At 40.1% G+C, this 25,949-nt stretch overlaps 1 protein-coding gene across 5 annotated transcripts in view; it reads left to right on the top strand.

Annotated features, from left to right (window-relative positions):
• Nucleotides 1–25,949, top strand: part of LOC115800848 (C-myc promoter-binding protein-like) — a 92,910-nt gene that overhangs the window by 21,114 nt on the left and 45,847 nt on the right. For all 5 annotated transcript variants that reach the window (XM_030758418.1, XM_030758427.1, XM_030758435.1 and 2 more), the window contains exons 2-8: nt 268–598; nt 7,674–7,920; nt 15,034–15,103; nt 18,995–19,164; nt 23,528–23,817; nt 24,285–24,351; nt 24,589–24,647. In XM_030758418.1, the coding sequence (XP_030614278.1) occupies nt 288–598; nt 7,674–7,920; nt 15,034–15,103; nt 18,995–19,164; nt 23,528–23,817; nt 24,285–24,351; nt 24,589–24,647 (1,214 nt within the window). In that variant the 5' untranslated portion in view covers nt 268–287. The remainder of the gene's footprint in view (nt 1–267; nt 599–7,673; nt 7,921–15,033; nt 15,104–18,994; nt 19,165–23,527; nt 23,818–24,284; nt 24,352–24,588; nt 24,648–25,949) is intronic.

The raw sequence follows: 25,949 nt of genomic DNA on the forward strand, positions 1-25,949 counted from the left end.
CCAAAGACTGTCAGCTAACTACCCAAGCTCTAAATGGCTCCCTCATTGTATAGCCTCTCTTCCCCACATTTTTGCCTTGTCTTTTCATTTGCCCTTCTACTGGCCTCCCTTGAGTAAGATTTATGACTGTCAGACTTTTTTTCATTTTACCGCCGGAGCAAGGACGCAAGAACCGTCTGTACCTGCTACCACAACGAAAATTAATCTCCCGGTCTGTGTCTCTCCCTCTCTGTGTCTCTACCCCTCTCTTTCTCTTTCCCTCTGAAGGCAGTTGGCGGGGATGGGAAATGATGGAGGACAAAGGCCCTCGTGTAGCCGACTACTTTGTGGTGGCTGGTCTGACAGACCCGTCCAAGCCGTTGGACCAGGAGATCCACTTTGATGATGTCTGCCACAAAACGGCCAAGCCTAAGGCACCCATCACAGATGTGGCGGTGGTGATTCGCTCAATGGGCGAGGAGGTGCCACCAGGGTTCACGTGTATAGAGACCACACCAACAGGCCAATCAGCCGATCTTAACAACGGCGGCCTCATGGCGCCGCAAATCTTCTTGTGTTACAGGCGAGGTCGTGACAAGCCACCGCTCACCGACTTGGGGTAAGTACCAGAGGAAGCTAGAGTTTGTATTTAAACAAGGCAGCACACAACATTGTGCTTATTTCCAAAACCATGTCTACAGCCAGGCTACAGCTGTTTAAGTCTGTATTTAGGCATTGAAGTGAGCATGCTAACATTCCCAGTGACATTTACATGCTGATATTTAGCAGGTTAAAGCTCAGTGTCCCAGACATGGATTTGGCCTAGTCCTAGACTAAAAGCTTTTCAGCGAAGATGTTCATTAAAGTATTTCTCTTGTCGTCTAGGGCAGGGCTTAATCTGCCTGCAAATGTTTTTGACATCTTAGTTTTGATTGTTGTGCCATCAAAATAAAAAAAAATAAAAAAATCAGAAAACTAACATTTTGAGTTAATAATGATGATAAAGCTAGAGGAGGGAGGATCCGGACTGAAAGCAATTCACATTACGACACTGAAGTATGGAAAAGTGTCACCTTGCCAGGAAAATGGGGATAAGCTGCAAAAACCAAATGAGACAGATGGTGTAAATACATGAAAAGTAAAGGGATCCAGCTAACAGTTCATCCACTGGGAGGCATAAATGTGTGTACCAAATTTTTATAAAATCGATTTAGTAGTTGTTGCGGTATTTCACTAATATCACAAATATCAAACTTAATATTTTTATGCTTTGAGTGCTGAAATGGAAAATGTGAATGCTGCATCAGAGAGAAGGCAACAGCGACAAATGGACACGTGTTTACACTTCCTTTTTGCACCTGCTTTTGCTTTATCAAGAATATATAAATGAAACTGATTCACAGTTTACATTTTCATTTTTTTCACATTTTTTGCTAAGATTTAGAGACTCATTAAATGTACCAGTTTGGCACAATTTTCTGCACAACTTGAATGAATAACTGTAATGATGGGCTGACTCTAAGCTTGAAGCAAGACACGCAGTGATGAGAAACTGAGTTTTTGTTTATAGAAAAGATGACCAGTTAGTTCACTCAGCTCTAAATATGTTCACTCTCAGGGTGGGTAATGGTGGGAAAATGCATCATCAATGGGCCTCCAATACCAGGATTTGAATAAATGATGAGCAAAGCTTTCAATTTAATCTAGTTCAGTTATGAATCCATGGCAATGTGGACCGCTGACATTTATCTTAAACAATAGAACAGCAAGATAGGATTCAGAAATACCTCTTTTTTCACTAGTACCTTCTCGGCTCAACTGGACTCGACTTGGTTTTTCGGGTTTTCCATTAGGTGGTAGTGCCTGGTACCAGGTACTTATTTAGTACCTACTCAGTCTCAGAGGTGGCAAAAGTACTGACATTCTGTACTTAAGTAGAAGTACAAGTAATTATGTTAAAAAATACTTTAGTAAAAGTCGAAGTACTGGTTCAACTTCTCTACTTAAGTAAAAGTAAAAAAGTACAGGCTCTGAAATGTACTCAAAGTAAGAAAGTAAAAGTAGTTCTTTGGAGGACGTTTCTACCTGCTATTTTTGTGTAAAACTAACCGAACCTCATTATATATTATTGTAATAATATAAAATAAAATTACATGAGAATGCAAACATTATTCCAATCTAAATTTTAAACCTAATGAATGCACTCAGCTTGAATCTGTTATGTAGGACACAAACTGTTAAAGGGAATTTAAACACAGGTCTGTTCTCTGTGTCCTCCATAGTAGAGGGTGACTGTGCCTCCACCTAAACACAAACATGAGGATACTCAGGGGTTACAGTGGGATTCAGAAGGTGGAGGAACCCTAAGATCAGCTGTAGTGGCTCTGCATGGGGAGAAGAATCACAGCTTTCTATTGTAGCTGCAGTAAATGATGTTGGTGTGCAGGCTGTGATCAGCTGACCTGCTGCTGCTGCTCTGAGGTTTACTGCTCTGTGTGGATGAACTGAATTCACAAAGATGTAACCCAGTATTTCACAGCTATCTGAGCTGATCTCCATCCCCTACACTGACAGCATACAGGCTGTAGAAATGTTGGATTCAGTGAATGAATCTCAGCATCAGCAGCTTTGATTCAAACTTATCTCTGCTGCACTGATGTAACCTGTAACTCTGACCATGAACACAGCCTCTGTGCACCAACACAGAGCTTTACTGTAAATACAGTACAACAAGCTAACCTATTTATTACACACTAAACTGCAGTATTTTCATAGAATCTTTGAATTACACAAAGTCAGCATACTTCAGTTTATTTTCCAGTCCTTACCTTTAATTCTAACCTCTCTTCTTCCTCTCCTGTCCCCTTTCTCCATCTCTGAGTGAACTTCTCTCTCTTTGCTCTCCCTGAAATACAGCAGCTCTTCTCTTAGCTAGCAGACACACTGTGTGACAAACTGCACACACTTTGTGTGTTTGCTGATATTTGTTGAGTATTTAGAAACGTTGCATTTACCTGCCACACGTTACTCCCTTCATGCTCGCTCCTCTTCAGTAGCGCTAGCTAAGCTGTTTATGTGCCGCAGCGCAACTTACGGACTCGGTCCGGCCCGATTATAGCGCTATAAATGATACATTAATTATATGGGTTTGCGTATTTAATCCCTTTGTACGAGATAAGCCCCGATGATGGAGGATACGCCAGTACGATTGTCTCTTATGTGTTATTATTCCTCCGTTTAGGCTCAGATCGTTTGATGTTTGACGGCGCACTGACCGGAAATGCAAACTTCTTCTGACGTGTTAAAAAGTAACGAGTCTGTTTGAAAATGTAAGAAGTAGAAAGTACAGATACTTGTGTAAAAATGTAGGGAGTAAAAGTAAAAAGTAGTCAGAAAAATAAATACTTAAGTAAAGTACAGATACCTGAAAAATCTACTTAAGTACAGTAACGAAGTATTTGTACTTCGTTACTTCCCACCTCTGCTCAGTCTTGGTTCCAAGCAAGCTGAGTCGAGCTGAGAATGTGACATCAACAGACTGCGTGCCATTGATTGGCCAGGGAGTAACGACTCACTAGATGAGTCATGAGAGCGACATCTTTACAAGAATCAAACCCGGCAACGAGGGAAATGGCTACACACTAACAGATGGTGCAACGTTTCTGTGCTTGATGGCTGACGACAGAATCCAGAGGGAGCTAGACGGCAGGATCGTTTGTATTTGTATCGCATACAAATAACGTTACGGGACTTTCCGGCTGCCTTGCTGCAATGACCTCACCCACACTGAGGAGGTACTTAATTGTAATGGAAAATGACTGAAATGAGTAGAGTTGAGTCAAGTTGAGCCGAATAGGTGCTAGTGGAAATGAGGCTTTAGTTAACATTACATTTTAGTTAGTCCAGTCAATAATCACTTACCCAAACAGAATTTTTTAAATTAAGATTGTAAAGATGGAATCCTACTACCTTCAGTTTTTCATCTCTTAAGGTCTAAATGTCCATCCTGTAATCAAAAATCTTGCTTTGCAATATTTAATGATTCTATTTATGAGGTGTGTAAATATTCCAGCATGAAGTGCTGTTCGAACACATTCATAAACTCCCTTTAAACTAAATTTAGTCCAGTTTAAGAATCTTAAAGTAGTTTCAGCTACACCACAATCATCCTCACTTGGAATAATTGATATGTTGTTATTAATATTAATGCAGGGGAACTGGATGATAACCTGACAGCTGCTTTATTGTCTATAGAGTCATAGTGTTAAAAAAAAAGATGTATAGATTTTATCCTGAGGTGAGAATAAATCCTACTCATCAAAACAACCCTGTTTGAGCACAGACTGATTACAAATCATACTATTTAGCTGAAAGCTGTCTAAATAAAAATAAAAATAAAAATTCTGCAAATTGTTGCATTCCCATATGTGCTTTGATATCGACTGTATGAATGAGGAAATGCAATATGAAGCAGTCAGACAGTTGCTTCAGGCTCAGCATGAGAGGAGGAGTCGTAGTTCGGCAGCTGAGCTTTGGTTGGAGAAAACCTGCCAGTGTGCAGTTTAGCTTCGTGGAGTCTGTTGCCCCGGTAACTGAGTTGAAATTAGTTCTGTCTGAAACACAAAACTCCGTTGCCCTCATTTCACGGTTAACAAACTTTCTGGAGCAGACCCCTGTTTAAGATCAACTGCTGCTATCAGCAAACAGTGTGGTTTTTTTTCTTTCTGTGACTGGCAGCTTTCTACCAACCGTGAAAAGTGGTCCAGAAAAGCTGAAGTGCTCTCACTTCAGAAACTGCTCTGCTCTGGCCTGAAATCCTCCGGCAAAGCAGTTTTCCACAGCAGCCTTTTTCGGTGTGTCTTGCAGCCATTGGGATTTCTGCAACAAAAAGTGGAAGTGAAGCACTGTTATAGGTGTCCTCTTTAGCAGCATCTTTCTTTTGAACTGTGTGAATTCAATACTGTTTGTTGAGCACTCCTACACCTATATAGCTGGCAGAGGCAGGCGGTGACAATGCTAAGGAGGCTCTCGCTGGCCTCTGACACTACAGAGTGCAGTGCTTATCAGGCACTGGCACAGACTGTGCTCAGACAATATCAGCAGCTTTTGTGTGCTGAAAGCCCAGAGGGTCTGCGCTTCCCAGACACTGGTAGCACTAATGGGAACTGAGGGCTGTGTGGGTGAGCAGGTGTAGCCATCGTTTACATGCATTTTTACTCACACGTGATGGTGAATTTCTTTTCCTCAGTCTGCAAAGGGAGAATTAGTTGTACGTGTGGCAATTTGAGTTGGCACAATACAAATTATTCAAAGCACTCATTTTGACTCATCACAGCAGGAAAGGCACAGGTAGAACTACAGTGACCCATCATTTACAATACTACACCCTGGTACTTGCTCTCAAATAAATGTCATGGTTAATGTTCTTGACTACACCTGTGCTTTTCCTTGTTGTGTCAAAATTTATGCTCTGAAGAGGATTAAAAAGGGAGCATAAGAAGCAGCAGTGTTTTATAAATTGATGTTTTATTGAGTAATTTTGTAAGAGATTATTGTTTTGCACAGCATGTAGGCAGAAACATAAACTAAAAAATTACAAAAAAAAAGAAAAAGAAAAAAAAAAGAAACAAGCTAAAATAACCACCAGTCTTCATGAAAATACAGCAAAAACCTCTGACCTCCTTATACAAACCCAGCTGTTTGGAGAGGTCTGGAGAGATGTAATGGTAGTTTGAAAATGTACACAGTTGGTGGTTCTGTTAATATGGATTTTTGTTTGTTGCACAAAAAAAAAACAAAAAACCCTCACTAGTAGAGAACGATGTGCAGAGTAAAGTCACAACAGCAATAAGCATAGACATGAAAATGAGACAAATTATAAAAATCCCTCAGTTGCCCACTTTACATTCTGGTCTCTTTCCAGCTCTCAGATAGTGCCACAGGATGCCTGTTGAGTTCACTTGAAACAGTAATGGAGGATAAGTGCATAATGGTAGTACCAAGAGGAGCATTTAAAATTACTGCCACTGTTGCGTGTCTGAGTACTTGTCCGCTAAGTGGATTGTACATGGGTCCTCTTGTGCTGTATACTGCACAGAAGCCTACGTGTGTGCATATACATGTATGACGACTGGAATCCAAATGCTAGTCAAAAATACGTTCAGTTGTCATTAAAAGCAAAAAATAAATGTAAAAGCAAAATGAGTGCTCGTTTTATATCTGTCATAATTTCAAAAGCAGTTACATTTTGCAGGACCAGATCTATATTTAAGTCAGAGTGTGCTCCAGTTGAAATTGTGGTTCATGGATAAGGAGACAGTGAATAGGCAGGGCTGCATAGGAATAAACATCGTTCCTGAATTTGTTCCGCTTCTAAGTACAGTGCCCTCTGCGGCAGAGCCCTCATACAAAACAGAAAAGTGCAGTGTTTGTTTGTTTGTTTGCTTGGGTTTTTTTTTTGCTCAACTTCACCATAAGCAGAGCCTGCTGTCAGTTTGGGTTTGAATGCAGCTGGAGCTCACCTGGCTACATTCAAAACCTGTGATGTCTGTTTATGTGAGCCGGCGTGTTACCGTTACCTGATGTGGAAGCAAGCAAGCAAGGAACACTGCTGCCAAACTGACAGTCTTTGACCAGCAGCTGTAACTAATGTATTAGAAAGAATGCCTACATATTGGTTATGTCGTGTTGGTGATGGAAGAGAATCTGCACTTCTTAAATGTACATTGGTAGGTGTGGAAAAAGAGCCAGTGTGCATATGTCAGGGAAAGTAAAATTAGATAAACTTGCAAAAACTTTAGTAACAGGTGGCGTTTATTTCAGATTCTATATTGTATAATTGGGTCACATGCTTTTTCTACATGAGATCTACATTGTAGTTTTCTATCCGTTATATATTATTAGAGTTTTTTAGTCATTGTTACAGTATTTTCTAATGTGATTTGTGCAGTCAGACTTTTAACCCCATCAGTCACTGTGTACACTATTGTGTAAATCACTTTCTGTAGTTATATATTTTATTGTAAAAAGATAATGTAGGCAGAAGATTTTTTTTTCTACCAAAATTCCTTTATCGGGGATAATCCACCTTGCATGTACAGTGATGTACAAACTGATTGAACAGAAGTTGGTGGACTGTATATTGAGTGACACGTGACTTAAAATGAGTTGTTTGTCAGACAAACCCTTTCTTCTTTTGAAGAAACAGTCGCTGTGTTTTGGATGCTAGCAAGCTAACGTTTCTCTACATTTTTTGATGTGATTTAAATTTGGGTTTAAATTTGTGATTTAATTTGGGTTTAAATCATTTGTCTGCTCTTTGACACGTGCCTCAACAAGATTCTGTGGATTCAAATGTTGCCAACAATTAGAGCTATAAAGTGTCCAGACTCTTTCCTTTTGCAACATGCATTATTATGGCCAAAGTAATAGAGGTTAAAGGTGGTTCTGAGCTTGAATTTGCCACTTTAAATGCTAATTTGTTTTTCAAGAACAGCATCAAATGTTGCTTTGAATAAAATAAAGTACAGAGCAGATGAATTGACTCCATTGTGCTAGCCACTGAATTTTGCACCAGTGTAGGACTTGCTCCACCTGAAAGGCCCAGCAATCAGCTGTACATGGTAATCACACTAATAACTACACCGCATTGTGGTGCTGTGTTAGGCTGACCAGTGTCGTGCCTCCTCCCGCAGTGTTTTGTATGAGTGGAAGGAGCGTCTGAAGCAGGGCTGCCACCTTATCCAGACCTCGCCTTCTGGACGCCCAGCCAACATCAGCGGCAATTCCTCCCAGCGCATCTACATCACCTACCGCCGGGCACCCGAGAGCCAGCCGCACGCCGCCTTGGCTGTCACTGACATCTGCATCATCATCCCGAGCAAAGGGGAGACCCCTCCACACACTTTCTGCAAGGTGGAGAAGAATCTCAACAGCAGCATGGTGAGGGAGAAAACCCAAGCATAAATTGTAACAAACAAAACATTATGTACAAATAAAACAACATGCACATAAAGCCACAGACATCAGCTATTGAACATGATTATGTACGAAACAGACAAGTTATAGCAACATAAAGAGTATTTAAAACAATGGTCTTTGGATTTTGTTTGTAGGATTAAAAAAAAGGGTAAATTGGAGGCACACGCAAGTTAAAACGTCAAAACAGAGGAAATAGATAATTTCAATGGGAATGAGCTTTGTGTGAGCTAATGTCTGTTCTTATTGTTAAAGGCGATTTTTGAAAACTGAGGAAAATGAGGTAGATGGGGCAGGTGGAGGGTAACTGGGAATTCCAAAAATGTCATATTCTTCAAAATAGAATAACTTCTAATTTTTTTTTTAAGATAACAGTTAATAACAACTGAATGTGCTTTTTTTTTTTTTTTTTTTCCTTTGAAGTTACTCTTATGACATTTTGAATTCAGCAGATGATTGCTTGTGCTGTCAGGCCAGAGTCTGAAACTTGAAATGCCAAGACATTTAGCAATAAGGCTTGAATCCTCAACTCCACTCTGCTGCCTCATTTCCCTCCAATCTCAAACTTGTGATGTGAATCGCGTCAGCAATACAAGATGGTTTGAGCTTCCTGCAGTTCTTGTCAAACACTAACAGATTTATTTTTCACACTTACTTGTGCTCAAAATTTTCAAAGTGATGGAATTCAAGTTAAGCTTCTGTTTTTTTTTTTTTGTTTGTTTGTTTGTTTTTTGTGCTGACATATTGTGGAGCTGTGAAGGCCAAATGAGGAAAAAGCAGATGTGACTTCACCTGTTGTGTTTTTTATCCTCCTGCCCGATATAAAGCAGGCGGATATTGTTATCATACCGTCTGTCTGACAGACTGCCTGAACCTCTGTCCATGAGTTTAACCTTTCCGGTTTATAGACTCTGTTACCCCAAGGAGCTGAACCATGAAATTTGTCTGTGTTCTTTACTCGTCAAAGATGTACAATTGTACATTTTTGCTGTATTTGTCTGATATGGAGAGTAAACAACATGGATGATTTCAGGCTGCTAATACTTTGATAATATATGCTAATGATATGCAGCCTCTTTCTCATGCCTGATTGGCCTAGCCTAATCATGTAATCATATTGTGCTGTGTGATTGGCTATACCCACTTGACCATTATTGACTGAAATGGAGAAAGTGGGGATTCCCCATATATCTAGCAGCTGATCTAGGTAACTAAACAGCTGGCAGTAGGTTGTTAGTGAGAAACTGGGGAATCCCAAATTTCTAGATAAAGCCAGTTTGTTTATAGGAACATCAGTTCTAGGCTGCAACCTCATTGATTAGCCTGTGATGCCAATTTCTGATTGTCTGAACACTGCCTAACATGTTGGTTAGGGATGACTCATGGCCATAGATAGCACAGACCAGTGTTTTTCAACCTTTTTTGAGCCGAGGTACATTTTTTTCATTGAAAAAATCACGAGGCACACCACCAGCCAAAAATGTTTAAAAATGATACTCTGTAGCCTATATTAACAATATAGTCATTCTTATCAAAGTGTCTTGAATAGGAATAAAAAAACACAAAAAAGAACTTTATCATATAATATATATCTTCTTTCAAATAAAAAGTGCACTTAACATGTCCACTTCAAAAACACAGCTTGAACATAACAAATGCCACAACAATGTGGTCTTATAGTAGAAAACTTCAGTGTATATCATCATCATGCATAAGTCCCCGTACAATGTTTTAATGGATGAAAGTTATCGTTGTTAACTATAAATCCCTATACCATCGAACATGTCATAATCGGCTCAGTGTACTTCAAAAGTGCCGCCGTTCGCGGAGTTACGGCAACAATTACCGTAATAAAACTGTAATAATAGCCTATGTTGGTTGTGAAGTGCAGTTTCTCAGCTTTCAGAAACTGTTTCAATGTTTCCGATAGGACAAACAGTCGCGTTATTACAGTAACTCAAAGTTCCTTTGATTAGCCGCCTCAGGCTCTGTGCTAACCAGCTGTTCGGCCGGTAGCTGCGATCGCCCGGCAGTATAAGGTTATAATATGTATGCTGTGTGTGCGTTTCAGATGGCTCTCATGTTTCAGAACTACCGCTGCAAACTGTCGGTCTGGGCATTCAACCGGTGCTTTGCATGCCTCCAGTTTCTTGCTGTGGGGTTTTAAAAATGATTCTGGTAAAGGAGTCGCTCTCATGCCTCCGCTAGAGACGACACTCCCTGCCCAATCAGTGGCATGCTGTCCTCCGCGTCACATTGTATCGCCTCGGATCGCTTAGAACCTCGGGTGAGCGAGTAAGGAAAAAGGACCGGCAAACTGTACCTGATTCTAATGGAGATGCCGTCAAATCGCGGGGAGTCGAGTCGACCCGCGGCGAGTCGTTCCGTATGGAAACGCGGCTTAATTCTCTTGTCTCTATGTACAATGCAATTCGCTACCTGCTGCTATCTAGTCTAGTGATTATGGAAGAGTATTACATGATTATGCTCCAGTCACTACTACAGCACAGACACTCGTGGCATATTACGTGAAACTGGATAATTTCCCACGGCACACCTGACGATCTCCCACGGCACACTAGTGTGCCGCGGCACACTGGTTGAAAAACACTGGTACAGACTATGACTCATGATTGAGTAATATTAAAGCCATACCTGCTGCACAGCAATATTGCACAAATCTAAACGTGGTTGCCTTATGATTACAGTGATGTTACACATAATGCATTGATTTCTTGCTCCAGCCTCTGACGGGGACGGTCGCATTCTATCTCTCTCCCTGCCCTCCCTATCTTTCCTGCTTGCTGCTTGCTGTGAGAGCGTCTCTTGCACACTGTTCGAATAAGAATAAGATTAATATGGATTTGGCAAACTGGGCCTTCAAGACCATTGATCGAATTTTTTCCACTATGAGATCTGGGAAAGGGGAGCCTGCGTGTCCGAGTGGAACAGACCCGGTTGGATACGTCATCGACTCTTGGAGCTCGTGGAGACCTGTGTGCTTCTCGGCCCTCGAGGTGGAAGACGTGGAAGACGCTTACATATTTGGCTATCTGGTAGCGGTATCTTTTCTGTTTGGGCTTGGAGGATACCTGATTTACCGAGAAATCAAGAAAACCTGGACGGCAGTTCGACGTCTGCAGAGGCTGCCGACCCAGGTGGATGGGCTGACCAGAATGGTACAGACTCAGACTCAAAGCCTGATGAACCTGAGCCGTAGACTTGGGGAGTAGCAGGTGAGAGGGGTTCGATCTGGAGATAAGGTACGGTTCTGCTCAGTGAGGACGGTAACTAATGAATTTGGATTATTGGATTTATTGAATGGTTTCCCAGTGAGACTGAAGGCTGTTGAAAAAACAAGCAGCCTGTTCCAAAACAACATCTGCAATTATCAGAATTCGGCTCCCTAGCCGGCCTTGGCTGGCAATCATATCTCTCCAGAGCTATGTGTGAAGGCCGCTATCCCCCTCAGCCCTCTCTGTGATTTGTGAAGCTGGATCTGGTGTACCAAGGCCGCTGATGAACTTCCATCACTATCAGCGAACTGTTTGGCTGGGAGCTGGCATCTGGGCTCCACAATGCCCCCACCCTCTCGTCTCCGTCTGCATCCCCTCCTGACCCTGACCCTACCCACCATACTGCTATCCCGGCTTTATATGTGCAATATGCTTTTTGCTGAGGTGTTTTTTGTAACCTCGTAAGGTGTTCTTTATGAACACAGTATGAGATGATTTTTTTTAACCTAACTATCCCAGTGTATCTCTTTCTGTCTTTCTGCTAAAGGTAGCGCCGTTGAGAAACGGTTGCATGACCTCAGACATCTGTCCCCCCCCCTGTCTGTGTTATGTTTTTGTTTTGGATGGATGTTCTGTTAACTGCAATTTCCCCATTTGTGGGACTAATAAAGGCATTCTTGATTCTTGATTCTTGATTCTTGATATCAGCAGATTATGTAATATGGGTGCATTATGTAGTAATATTCCTATAGCACATGAATATAATATGATGTGAATACCTCGTCAGTATGCATTATGTCTGGCTTATTGTCAAAGAGTTTATAAATAGAAAAACATTATCTAGTATTCACCCTTGAACAAGAGTGCAGTATGTACTTTCTCTAATTTGTTTACCATGGAAATTTTTTGTGTCTCTTCTAGGATGAAGAGTATTTGTAGAAATGATAAAGACAATCAGAATATCACTCTTTTAAATAATGCTTAAAATTAATTTGATTTAATGAGTATTGTTAATATTTAAAACATTTTATTTCTGCAATATGTATTGTGTCTTTACTAACCCAGGGGTGACTAAAAGTATTTGGATAAAGTTTTGTGCAAGGCTTTCAAATTAGTGCAAAATAGTTTTGTAGAAGGTAATAAGATGTCTGCTGAAGGGTTTTCTGTAATGAAATGGGGCTGTAATGTTGTCCAGACTTCAAAAATGTATATTATGTTTTTAATAAATGGCGGGAGGATATCCCCATCAAGAGATTTCCACCTCCAGGTGAGGTGCTTCAACTGGCTAGTGCAGCCAGTTATGGAAAACCATCCTAAAATGCCTCAGGAAGTGTGTTGATGCTGTGCATATGCATGTTTTCTCTATTTAGTTTCTTTTCAGAGGGAAGTCCCTTGAGCTTGAGATTTGTGCTTCTGTGTTTGGGTTCCTCCTCACCCAGTACTTGTGCTCTGTTCACTGTCCTGTCATATTCTTTTAATGTTCTGCATTAGATTACTGTAAAAGTTGTTGCAGTGTCAGCGAAATCTACATTTGGCATTTCTTAGAATAGGCAGTCCAATCCGAGATGCTGTACGTGGCTGCATGTGTCCTAAAATCTCCTCCTAGTTTATTAATCTACAGACTTGTAGGGCCTGAAGCTGAATGTGAGGATCCTACTGTGAAACTGATATTTTGCATGGGTACTAGTGTAGCAGCAGTGAAGAGCTTTTTAATATTTCAGTGGCATTTTGGAAGCATCCATAGATTTAGTTGCAAGAAGCAGAGGTGGGAAGTAATAAAGCGCAAATACATTGCATTTACTCTACTTTTCAGGTATCTTTTCTTGAATATTTATTTTCCTAACAATTTTTATACTTTTACACCCTACATTTGACTCATAGCTCTACTTTCTGCTTGCATGGGACACAACTGGAAGAGACTGTGCCCATCAGGAAAGAAATTTTCATCACTTGATAAAGACACTAAGAACAAACTTTCCCTCTAAGGCTGTTAAACATACAGCCTGCTGGACAGAAATGGTCGCTGGGGGGTTTTGCAAAATCTGAAAATTGCATAGAATGACCTAATGGATTTTTTTTTAACTGTATTTTTGCACCAGGAAGTATTGTGTTGCAAGTCATTAGTGTCCATCTAAACTGTTAATTTAATCAAAGCCAGAGATCTGTTCAAAGACGACTATAAATCTGATAATACTTCAGAGATATTGCCCATAGTCCCGCATAGCCCCCCCACCCCACCCCACACACACACACACACACACACACACAGATCCCCTAACTGTAGGGGGTCAAGTGATTTACTGCTTAGGCTTGGTATTCCCCAGCTCTCTTTCTCGCTCTCTTTATTACCTAACATGTTGCTACCATCTGGATTTAATGAAAGCAAAAATGCCCTCAAAAATAGTTTTTAAAAAAAGCAAGCTGTTGCAAGCAGTGTGAAAAGCAACTTCAGTAATCAATGCTTCAGAGTCTGCTGATAAAGCATTCAAATTGTAATCACAGATCAAAATTCAGATAAACAGTAAGTTGCAAACATGCACTTTAAAATGAAGCATACTAATATAAGATAAAACCATTAGTTTTTTTTTTTGAAGGGGAATATTAAAAGGCACACAAATTTTCAACCTACTAACAAGTTCTGTCACACAGTTGTGAGTGCTCATATGATTCACAATAATGCCCCCCCCCCCCCCCCCCCCCCCCCCCCAAAAAAAAAAAAAAAAAACAAAAAAACCCCCCAGGGTCACGTGACACATCAACTGTAGATCTCAGGTAACAGAGCCTTACACACCATAATAGTCGGTATGAAAAATCAAAGTGAAGGAATTATAAAACCATAAAAGATGAGTGTGAGACATGGAGTAAGAGAATAAAATTCCAAAAGCGTAACACAGCTTAACAGTAACACTCTCTGCACACTAAAGAGCTGAAAGCAAGGACGTAAAATACAAAAATATTTTTCAAAAGAGGATGTTGAATTTTTTCTGCTGGCCCATTAATTAATAGGTCACAGCAGATGATATTCTTTTTCCTTTTAAAGCAAAGAGGAGGAAGACAGACAATGAAGTGAAAATATTAATCAGCTGATTTAAGAGGGTATCCTGAGAGTCGTGGGCATGATGCAGCAGCAGACACTTTGAGGTAAAGCTCACTGGACCTTGCTGTGGTTTGTGTCATACGATGCATCTGATGTTGTAATTTCTCACTTTGATTCATAGATGTCTAGATGTCTATAGGTGTGCCATGAGGTTCCACATTTCTCCTTTATGTGTACATCTCTGAATGATCTTCTTTTGACTAAAGCAGTAACTCTTTAAAAGTAGAGTCTGGGTCACTAAAGGGTCATAACATGGCTGGTGGAGACACAACAATATGCCTCCACTGAAAATGCTCTTAGTATTATCAGTGCACAAATCACTGCAGGTTTCTCCCTCAAGAATGCTTCAGCCACGGTTGGCTGCCATTTAGGTCCATCATTTAATCTTGTTTATGCTTAATAAATGTGCCCCTGAGGAGTTCTGACTTTATGGCTATGTTGCTGTGACGGCTAATCCAAGAACTGCTTCAGAGAGGTGAAAGATCCAGGATCAGGCTGAGGCGTCACGTACAGAGCACAGACTCTGGGTGATATGAGGCTACAGAATGCAAATACTTGAATGGTGCTTATTCTTAGTTAGTTGAAGTAATTACTCCATATGCTAAAATTTCAGCTCTGAAAAGGATTAAGTGGGATGTTGGTCCAAATGAGATTTTTATGCATTTTGTTCCTGCTTTGCCCTAAGTTGGTCCACATGATTCGCAAAGGACAGCAGGGTGACTTGTTTTCTTCTCTTGTTTTCAGTGGGGATCCTCAGTCTACCTGTGCTATAAGAAGTCTGTGGCCAAAACCAACACAATAGCCTACAAAGCGGGTAAGCCTTTTTAATCCATAACTGTCACTGCACACAAATCCAAATACTGATGTGAACCTCTAAGATATCAAATAGCATGCTGTCTTTAAGTAGCTTTCTCTTCTGCCAAATTATTGGCTTTGTGGGTGAGAAAAACCTGACTGTCTTTTGGAATAAATTTAGAAAGTTACCAACTCTTTTATGAACAATAAATTATTCACTGCTTATCTTTGAAGTCCTAACTATTTATTGCAGATTGGTTGTTTCTATATTTGCTGTAACTATGTGTTGTTATAGAAATGTCGAGACGAGGGTCTTCTGCACAGTGCACTGGCTGCAGGAAAGCATTGCGCTAAAGCAATGTTTCCAATTAGGCTTGTTTAAACATGTTGATGCCTCAGAATTAAAGTGTGGAAATAAGCCTCTGCATGGCAACATTATTCCCTGTTAGGGAGTTAGTGGTTAGCACATATTTAACTGTAAGGTGATGATTATTTCACATTAAATACTGTGTGTCTGACTCCTGAGTTTAAAAAACATTGCCATAAGATTTTCTGATAGCACTTCTGGCTCAGAGCGGCCCAGTTTGGCTCAGCCTCAGCCTCAGACTCGCTGGCTGTTGTTTTGTTGTACATGTTGTGAATATGCTACAGACTGTGAATGGAGCGATACTATCTAATGCGTCGGATGAGTCAGCTCACAGAAATGATGCTTATTTTCAACATTTCAAGCCAGGAAGGAAATCCAGCGAGCGTCAGGTTTCAAGTTTGATCCAGATGTGAGCAAAGATAGGTTTGTTCTTTGGTGGATGTTTGGAGCACATGTAACTGTGTAGCAAGACATTCGTCAGTGTGTATAATGGGGTTGAGTAATTAGCATGGGGAACTGGCAGGGCCCTCTTCTGTTTGCTTTGTTTATTGTTAAAGTTTTATCATTTAATATATTTTAGATTAACAGGGAAAAGGATTGCCTGCATAATTCAGTGAAATTTTACAGCTTATCTCAGTTTGTTAACCATTTTCAAGCAATTATTTGGCACTTGCAACACACTTAGTATTTATTAAAGCACTCTCATCAGCTGCAGCTAAAGGGTTAGATCTTTTTTCTTGGGGGAGACTGAAAAGAGAGCTAAAAGCTTGACACAAACACTTGACAAAGAATAAAGTTTAGGTTTAATAACTTCACATCTAAAAACAGCTGTTTTTAGATGTGACTGTGGGCTTCCAAAATCTGTAATCCAATGAAAGTAAAAATGTGAATAAAATCAGCAGATTCATATACAACCCTGAGTCTGAAAAAGTTTTCTAGTGGTATTATGAAGTAATTTACAAGTATGAATTGGCACATTTTGTTATTGGAAGACTTTGTTCTAAGCTAATGGTGTCTTCTTATCAAACTTTTGGCAAGAAATTGAATAGATGTTTTTCTCAAAATGGCAAGTTCTTCCATTAAAATGTTGTTGAACTCATTGGTGCAACTGATAACTGCAAAGCTGAAAGAGATCAAAATATTACCTACTAAGGTAACCAGACGGGCCTCGAGACTGGCATTCGCCAGCCAGTCTCGAGGCCCCGACCGGCTGGTGAGTGTTTCCTGGTGGTGGTTGGCTGTTGCTGGGTGAAATCAATCGCAAAGAGGAGGATGTGCTAAAAAACCTTCTTGCAATGCTTTGATCATTAGCAGATTGCTGTGTTTGTCTGTAGTTTGAATGGAAGATGCTGACTAATCACCGAGCTGTAGTGAAACTTAAAAAAGTGCAGCGCAAACCAGAAGTGGAGACTGTTTGCCTTCAAAGTAAAGGTTTTGCCTTACCACTGAAACTGTTATGTTTCAAGGGGTACCACTTTTTACTTTAATTTCTTATTTTGAATGGTTCCTGTTTCCTGTTTATGTTACATTCTTCACAGTTTCACAACCGCTTAGCGAGTGCAAACCCAAATTGCAAAATCCAGTTTCATCTAGTGACAGCAAGGAACCACTCACCAAACAGTTGGAGAAAGCACAAATTTTCCCTAGCGACAGGTAGTTGCTTGGTGGTCGAGAGCCAGTCTCTAGGTCTGTGTGACTGAGGCCTAATATTTTAACACAATTATTAACTGCCTGTGTTATACTTGTGTTATACACAACTGAGGTTTTATGGTTTTCAACACTGTTGTGTAAGTAGAGCAACTACCATAGAGAGTAGACAAGAATGTGGCTGCTCTGACTTGAATTTGCCATTTTGCCTTTTGATTGGTTTGCAAGGTGCACGTCTATGGATGACATATACATTATGGGTGCATCACAAAGACACAGATGTGGGCTAGCAAGTGCTTAATAAGAGAATTTTACGAATTGGATAGGCGGAAGAAGATAGATGGATAAATTTACTCACCAAAACTGAAGCACAACTGGTCTCTTAGTACAATTAACCACACAGAAAGCCATATTATTTATCAGATAACACTATTCAAATGCTTTAAAACAAGCACCAACACCACAAATGTAGTAGAGAAGTCCAGTTCAGTGACTTTAATTAGCAGAGGTAAGACTAAACAGACACCTGTCGGTCAATGTGGCCACACTCCAATGATGCATAACTTTAAATCTTGGTACAATTGGAATGAGTTATAAACACTTTATTCCCCATACAGTTGTCACAAAGGGGGAAATTGGCTATCGAGATGAAAAATAGTTATCTGGAGCAGGCTTCAAGTGGCCATTTTGTGTACTGCAGTTTCTGGCATTTGTGCTTTGGCTTCATTCATCAGTCCTGGAGACTGCTGCTTAGTATCTGCTTTTTATCATTTCTAATTGTTGTTAAAATGATGATTAATAATGTCTTTAATGTTGGAACAATTAAATTAGAGTGATTAATAACTACAGATAATGGTTTGAGCTCAATTGCGCTGTAGCTTTTCCCCTTTTATTTCCTCAGCAAGATTAGAGAATAACTGTGTGTTTGCAAGTGTTACTGATGACTATCCTTGTATTTGAAGAATGCATATTATTAGCTGTTGGCAATTTTTATCTTTCCTATGAAGAGTTTTACCATGGAATTATAATTTTCCCATGTTAAACATAAACACTGGGGCTGATTTGAAGGTTGGTCAAACAAACCCCCTATTTTTTAGCTCAGCTGTTTTGAAGAAAAATATCAAGGTATTGTCATTGCCGCGGCGTCTGTTCCACAAAAACTTTAACATTGGCCATAACTCAAGAATAATCTGACGTAGGATGTTCACTCCATAGATGCATCTACTAAAAATCTCAGATGAGTTTGAATCTTGGCAGCCTTCAGCTAAAGGTCAAGTTTTCCTAAAATGTTGTGAACACGATACCTCGAGAGCGATGTGACCTAGGATGTTCAAATTCACACCATAGATGCATACTGTTCAAGCAAGAACCATCAAACTTAACACTTATTCACTGACTTTACTATAACCGCACTTTGACCTTCCCATTACGAATCTAAAACAGCTGAGCGTTGGCACCTGCTCAGTGGAGCTCTTGTTTTTTTTAATATGCAAACTGTGTCCCAAAGCTGTTTGTGTAACCGCATAGTCAGTATCATCCTTTAGCCAAAGTTGGATGCAGCACAGAGTTAAGAAAGTGCCCAAAGTAAAATCACTACTTCATTGGGTTTCAGTTGCGTCAACTGATGGTGACTAATTATCTGGAAGCATGATTACTGAAGACTGTTTGCTTATTACAATCCAGGCGTTTCTAGTGACACGTTGACTCAGTAAAGTTGTACATTATCTTTGTGATTATAGTACATTGCACTTGTTTACTTTTGAGCTTATTAGAAAGGCAATTTTGCATCTACATTAGCCTGTAATTGGTATTCATAGTGGGCTGTTGCCCTCAGCTGCTCTTTAAATTGACTTCTCATTTGTTTGTTTTGTTTTTGTTTTTCCCTCCTCCTGTTAGGTTTATTCAGCAGATATCCAGAGGAGGACTATGAGTCATTCCCTCTGCCAGAGTCTGTCCCTCTCTTCTGCCTTCCCATGGGGGCCACAATTGAGTGCTGGCCAGCTAACACCAAATACTCCCTCCCTGTTTTTTCCACCTTCGTCCTCACTGGAGCCTCTGGAGAGAAGGTGAGATGAATGAATGGATGCTTGTCTCTACTACTTTCTTTCTCACTCATGCAGATGACTAACAAGCATCAGCACTGGGTACAAGAGGCTCCCAGCGACTGTTAGACCTCATCAACAGACTTTAACTGTCATCTATACAGCTGACATGACCACAGAGATATGCACTACAGTGGGGCACAAGAAAACCACAATCTGCTGGATGCCAGAAGGAAAAATGGGTCAGGCATGTTGCCAAAAGCTTAAAAACCCATATGTAATGTTTCTTAATTTAAAAAACAAAGCAAAAAAAAAAAAATCTACCAGCTCACTAGAATAGTAAATACACGAACACCAATGTCAGGGCAAGATTATTCCTTTTGTAGTCTTACTATGGAGCTAGTTTTTTTCTCAGGTCTCAACATTGTAGACTGTTTCTCTTAATGAGCCGCTCTCTCTCTCTCTCTCTCTCTCTCTCTCTCTCTCTCTCTCTCCTCTCTCTCTCTCTCTCTCTCTCTCTCGCGTATGCACAAACAAGCAACTGGAAGTTTATAAGCACACTAGTAGCCCTGCAATTTTAGCATCCCAGTCATGCATTTTCTCACATAAATCATATCCCACTTTCATAGGCATTATTAACTTTAATTCTAGTTTTAGAAACACTAGTATCTAGCATATTCTGACAGAAACTTGGATGTTGTGCAGAGTAAACACTGTTCATACAGTTTTTTTTGGTGTTTCTGTACCAGTTAAAAACATCGAAAACTTTCATATTCAGACTTAATTTTGAATTCTTTTAAAACCTATCCAACTTAATAACAGGAGAGCTGCCTATAAGAGATGTTATTCCACTGACAATGACCTAAATCTACTTTGATCAATGAGCATGCACAATTAGACATGTTGACTAATAAATAAAATGTCTAATAATTTTTTACACACTTCGAAAAGAGGGACAGTTCAGAAAAAAATGATTGGAATTTCCAAACAGTTAATGCAACATTTTTGCAATATTTCTGGCAAGCGTAAAGTCTGCACTCCAGTTTGAATCTTCATTTTGAATCAAAATTCTGGAAATTGAGTCATTTTTACATTTTCACATTAATGGACCTAACGAGCAGTTTCTGGACCCAGAAACTGGTCTTCATAACCAAAGACCAGTGATGAAGGTGTTATAGTTTGGTCATGAGAAACAAATAACCCCAAAATGTATTTTTTATGTAATGTTTAATTTAAAATGGGGGAAAACATTAAATATTTACATTAAATTCATTCTTTGCCTATTTTTCTTGTCTCATCTTGTCAATAGCAGAAAAAAAATCGAAGACTAGACTAAAATAGAAGAGTTGCAGGTGCCTGAAGTAAACACTTTAAGGAAAAATAACCTAACAAGGAAGCCAGGAAGCATAGATGTTACCAGTGCATTGCAGGGCTAAGACAGAGAAACGGTATACACTCATATCCACTCCTAGAGCCAATTTAGAATCACAAATTATCCTAACATGCATGTTTTTGGACTGTGGGAGGCCAAAGGAAGCCCACACAAGCACATGGAGAAGAAACAAACTCATCAAACCATCTTTTATGGTTGCCCGTCTTACCATTTTCCTGTCCTGAATTCTTTACTTTGGTTATATTGTGATATGCTAACTGCACCCTAGAAGCCACATACTGTACATTATGTTAGACTGTTATAGAAAAAAAAGGGGTAAACATATGCAAACAAACCTAATGGAAGTTCACCGACTTACAGACAGAAGGCAGAGGGGAATGACTCCAATTTAAGACGCACACGCAGACACATTCTTGGTTTCCAAATCCAAATACAAACTCTGCCCCGCTGTGCTGATCTTTGGGTTTGGAAAGACGTCCAGTTGGGATTAGTACCGTGTTGACACGTACTAGTGAATTATGTGGTGAAACACAATCATGATTGAAAATAACATCCACAACCTTCCACTGTTTAATAGCAGCTGCTCTGTTGAGCAAGATCAGTTACTGTAGGGGTCAGCAGCGACTGGCGGAGCCAAACCCTCGATCTGCTGCTGCTGAGTCAAGTTTCTGTGCGTGCAGGGGTGTGCATGTGTGGTTGGAGGGTTGACTGTAAGGAGGATATTTGGTGAGGACAGTGTGTTTGCTGACTTGCCTTTTACTAGCCAAGGTCAGAGGAAGACTCTGCTGGACTCCGGCAGTCTGCAGGCTCCATTGTTAACTGCGGAGTCACGACTGCTGCATGGATTACTTTTGTTTCGTTTTTTTTTATTGCCACCTGAGAGGTATTGAAACCTCCAGCTTTATTTCTAATTGGCATTCTATTTCTGACTGAAACCCTAAACTAAAATCAAAAATAAAAGTTCTCAGACTACTACAACAAGTGTTCTTTTATCTTATAAATATACAGATAATTCATATAGATCCATAGAATAGAAATACAGTGTTTCTTTTTTTTTTTTTTTTGTAATGAAAGGTTAATTTTGACAACAACCTGCACATGGAAGCAAACATGCCCACTCATCAGTAAACAAAGACATGAGTCACCTGAGCTCCTTTCAGAGGAGAATATGAAAAACTGACCCACACAGGCGCCACAGCTGATAAGCCCATTAGCTTTGATCTGTGCATGAATTGGGAAAGTCTCATATTTCCAGGAAGCAGAGGGGATTTATTTGGTGTAATGCTGACACCAGCTCAGCTAACTGCTGTTTGTTTGGACCACAGTTGGCACTCATACTGATGTTCAGTGATCTACAGACAGACTATTTCTATGCCTGTGAGTGCAGGGATGATTTAATTTTAAGGAATTATTAGTATTATTAGTTCAGGTAAGGTCCAGGGGTTTCAGTTACATTGTGTTTGCAAGTGTGTGGTGTGCTGTCACAATTAGAACCAAGTATGTCTCTGAGAGTTGTCCTCGCATCTTAATAAGGCTGTAGACTAAGACACATATGGTTAAAATATGGTGGGACTGGACCCAGGATCCATTTCATTTTGGTCCTTGAGATCCTAAAAAGGAAACAAACCCCAGAAAAGCCATTCCAGTCAACATTATGCTAAGGAACCTCGAGGCAAATCACTGCAACAAGTCCTGTACTGCTGTTTAACTCAATTCCTGTGCTGTATGCTCCATCAGTGACCTGTGCAGTGGTGCATCAGACAACTCACAAAATTTGGGCTAATTTAATTGGTGATATACCATTTAAATGGATTTTGTTTATTATGTTAGTACATTTTTTTAATTGTAAGAATAAAAATGCATCTCAAATGTGAATAATATTTCCCACCCCTGGGCTAACAAACAAGCTTCCATAAAGGTGTTATGCCAAGATGTCTGTATGTGTGAGATAGAGAGAAGGAGAAGATGTGTGTGTATGCAAATACAGAATAAAAAGACAGCCTAATTAGAGCTAATTGGTTGATTAGCATAAAAATGATTGGGAGCTACTTTGATAGGTTGATACGTTTTTGTTGTTTTTCAGGCAACTTCTTTTCTTTTATCGATGTAAATTTAATCTTTGGTATGGAATTATATTGATGTCAAAAGTCATGCCCCAGAAAAAACATAATACGAGCAAATAATTTCATTTCATGTGCAGATAAATGGGACAGAAGTGCAGAGGTTTCAGAACTCGTCTTTGAATCCTTTTTGTTTTAAAGATTTATTCATCATTAAAGTAATCCATTGACAGGTGTCAGTATTTCCTCTGCTACATGCAAAACAAAACTGTTGATAGTTAATTTGGCAAACTTTATTTTCCAAAATGTAAACAAATACGGCTTAAAACAGCTCTTATGTTGCTGCCATGGTGCAACTCGGTTTAACACAGTAACCTGAACTGCCAATTAAAGTGACCAGTCTGCCCAAGCAGTCAAATGTCAGTTGGTTCAAGCGAGCAGGATTCAGCACATAGTGCAGAGGGCTACCTGCGAGAGCGTGGAACTGCAGCAGCTTCTTTGTGCACGTGGCTGCGGAGTTCTGTGCACGTGGGTTGTTGAATATACATGTGAAGAATGAACGTGCGCCAGTGAAATTAATTTACTCGGATTAGTATTTTTTTTTCTTGTGCTGGACTTTTGACATAAATGTAATTCCAAACTTTAAGTTTTGGCTGTGAGATAGATAAAGCAAGCAATTTTAAAGGTGTGAAGCTGGGCATGTAAAATTGCAAATGACACTATATATTTCTTTTTTTTTAAATTTAATAGCCAGTCACTGAAACAGTGGCAGATAAAATTGTTTAAAAAAAAGTCATTTTTTGCAGCAGGCTGCATTAATGCTGTCGCAAATTTGAAAGAAAATCTAAACCAAGAGAAGTGCCTGACACATCGCAAACTTCTAACAGTATTTAGACTAGTTTCTAGTTTATGTGCATTATTTCTCCTCTTCCAGGTTTACGGTGCTGCCATTCAGTTTTACGAGCCCTACCCACAGGAGTGCCTGACTGATCAGCAGCTCTCCCACCTCGGCCTACTGCTCCCTGATCCACACAAACCCTCTTCCTCCAACTCTGTAGCTCCTGTCACCAGCAGCAGCACCACAAACGGCAATCCCCGTTCAGTCTACACCAACAAATGTATCTGCCTGCTGTCCCACTGGCCCTTCTTTGATGTGTTCCGCAAGTTCCTCACATTCCTCTATCGCTACTCCATCTCAGGCCCTCATGCCCTGCCCATTGAGAAGTGAGTCCTCTCTATTTTTGTGTTCATTTTGCCATTTTACACTGTGGTCATTTAACATATCATTATTTAGTGTTATAGCCACTATATTGTTTGGGTTGTGGAAATATAAAATCTTTTCTTTGACAGTTTACTACATGGTGTCATGCGGCGATATCATTAGTTTGGCTTTCAGTGTGTCTGAACCTGGACTTGAAGTTTTTCTGATGTTATAGTAAAAAAAAAGAAAGAAAATTCAATTTGTGCTCTGGAAGCATCTAGGTTTTTCTACATGTAAGTAGAAAAAAGGGAAAAGAAGTTCTGTTAGGTCATATACATAATTGTAATTCTGCTTGTCAGGTAATGTGTAGCAGAAGATTTATGCTTTGTATGTTTCATTGCTGCTCATTACTGGTTGAACAGATGGATTATTCTGCTGCTCACTGCTGGTATTTTTGTCCTTATGTTCCACTCATTTTTTTTTATTCCAGGCACATCTCCCACTTCATGCACAAAGTTCCCTTCCCTTCCTCTCAGAGGCCTCGCATCCTGGTGCAGGTAAGTTTTAATTGCAAGGGGAAAATGGTTCTTTGTGATGTTTTTTTTACATTTGGTGCATGTTATAACTGGTTATCCAGGATTTTGCTGAAGGATGATTTGTTTTGTTTTTCTGAAGGTGTTAGTCTGCGGGGTGCACTGGTTTAGGTCCTTTATTATGGATGAAGATTTAAATGATTCAGTGCGGATGTTTTTTTTTCTTGGTTGGTTTTATCTAATTTTCCAGCTTTTCTCTAGCTTTCCCCTCATGACAGCCTGATGTTGAGCCAGCCCGTTTCTTCTCCGTTGCCACTCAGGTAAGAGCAGCTGCACAAGTTTTTTATGGTAGTTTGTCAGCTTTTCAAATTTAAAATGTGCAACATCAATTCCCCCCAAAATTGCCATCCATCCATTTTCTTCCACTTATCCGGAGCCAGGTCGCGGGGGCAGCAGCTTAAGCAGAGAAACCCAGACTTCCCTCTCCCCAGCCACCTCCTCCAGCTTATCAGAGAGGCAGGGTACACCCTGTACAGGTCGTCAGCCTGTCACAGGGCCAACACAGAGAGACAGACAACCATTCACACCTATGGGCAATTTAGAGTGACCAGTTAACCTAACCCCAGTAATTGCATGTCTTTGGACTGTGGGAGGAAACCGGAGTACCCGGAGGAAACCCACGTAGACACGAGGAGAACATGCAAACTCCACACAGAGAGGCCCGGGCCAAGGTGGAATCAAACCCAGGCGTTCTAGATGTCATTCTAGCTGTGAGGCAGCAGTGCTACCCACCACACCACCGTGCTGCCCTCCGTCAAATTTATCTATTAGCAAAGCATCTGAGTTTAAACATTTAATACTAATACTAATTAACGTTTTCTATCTTCTACTGTGAATAAAATATGGGTTTATGAGATTCGCCAATCATTGCATTTTGTTATTTACGTTTTATAGTCGCCCCAACTTTGGATTGGGTTTGAAAATGCAATCCTGACAGAGTGGGAAGAAGAAAAAACTTACTCAGATGTTAAAGCACAGCCACTTTCTTTATCATGATATAAAAACAAAGCAGAAATGAATTCTAGTGACATTTGGATCCCCTTCCCCTTAGTGACACCTTCTGCTGGTTCTTTGTAGTATTCAGCTTTTTTTTTTTTTTAACTCGTTTTAGGAATTATCATCAACTCTTGCAGACAACTTCAAATTCAAGTTCCCCTGTCTTGCACATACAGCACTTTCAAGATCTGCCCACAGTTTTCTCTAATGTCTGAAACGGCCACTCCCAAAGCTTAAGCCTGTGTGTCTTGAAGTGGTTCATGATGGAGTTTGTGGTCTGCCTTTGATCACTGTCGTGTTGTTGAAGCCAGGCTCTTTCTTTTCTTTCCTGGGCTGATTGCATGCATGACATTTTTAGCTTGATTTTGCTGGTATTTAGTAGGGATGCAATGTGCATTTTCAAATTCTGGGCCAAAATAATTTGGCTTCATACCAGTGCTGTTATTTAACTGAGTGGATCTTAACTGTGCATCTGCTGATTTCAAAGTTTGCATTGCTAAAATGGGAAAAGATCCACAAATCTTGAAAACTTTGCATCAGTATTTCCATATAGTCAAACTAGAACT

The sequence above is a fragment of the Archocentrus centrarchus genome, chromosome 3 (genome assembly GCF_007364275.1).
Source record: "Archocentrus centrarchus isolate MPI-CPG fArcCen1 chromosome 3, fArcCen1, whole genome shotgun sequence".
Taxonomy (NCBI): Eukaryota; Metazoa; Chordata; class Actinopteri; order Cichliformes; family Cichlidae; genus Archocentrus; species Archocentrus centrarchus.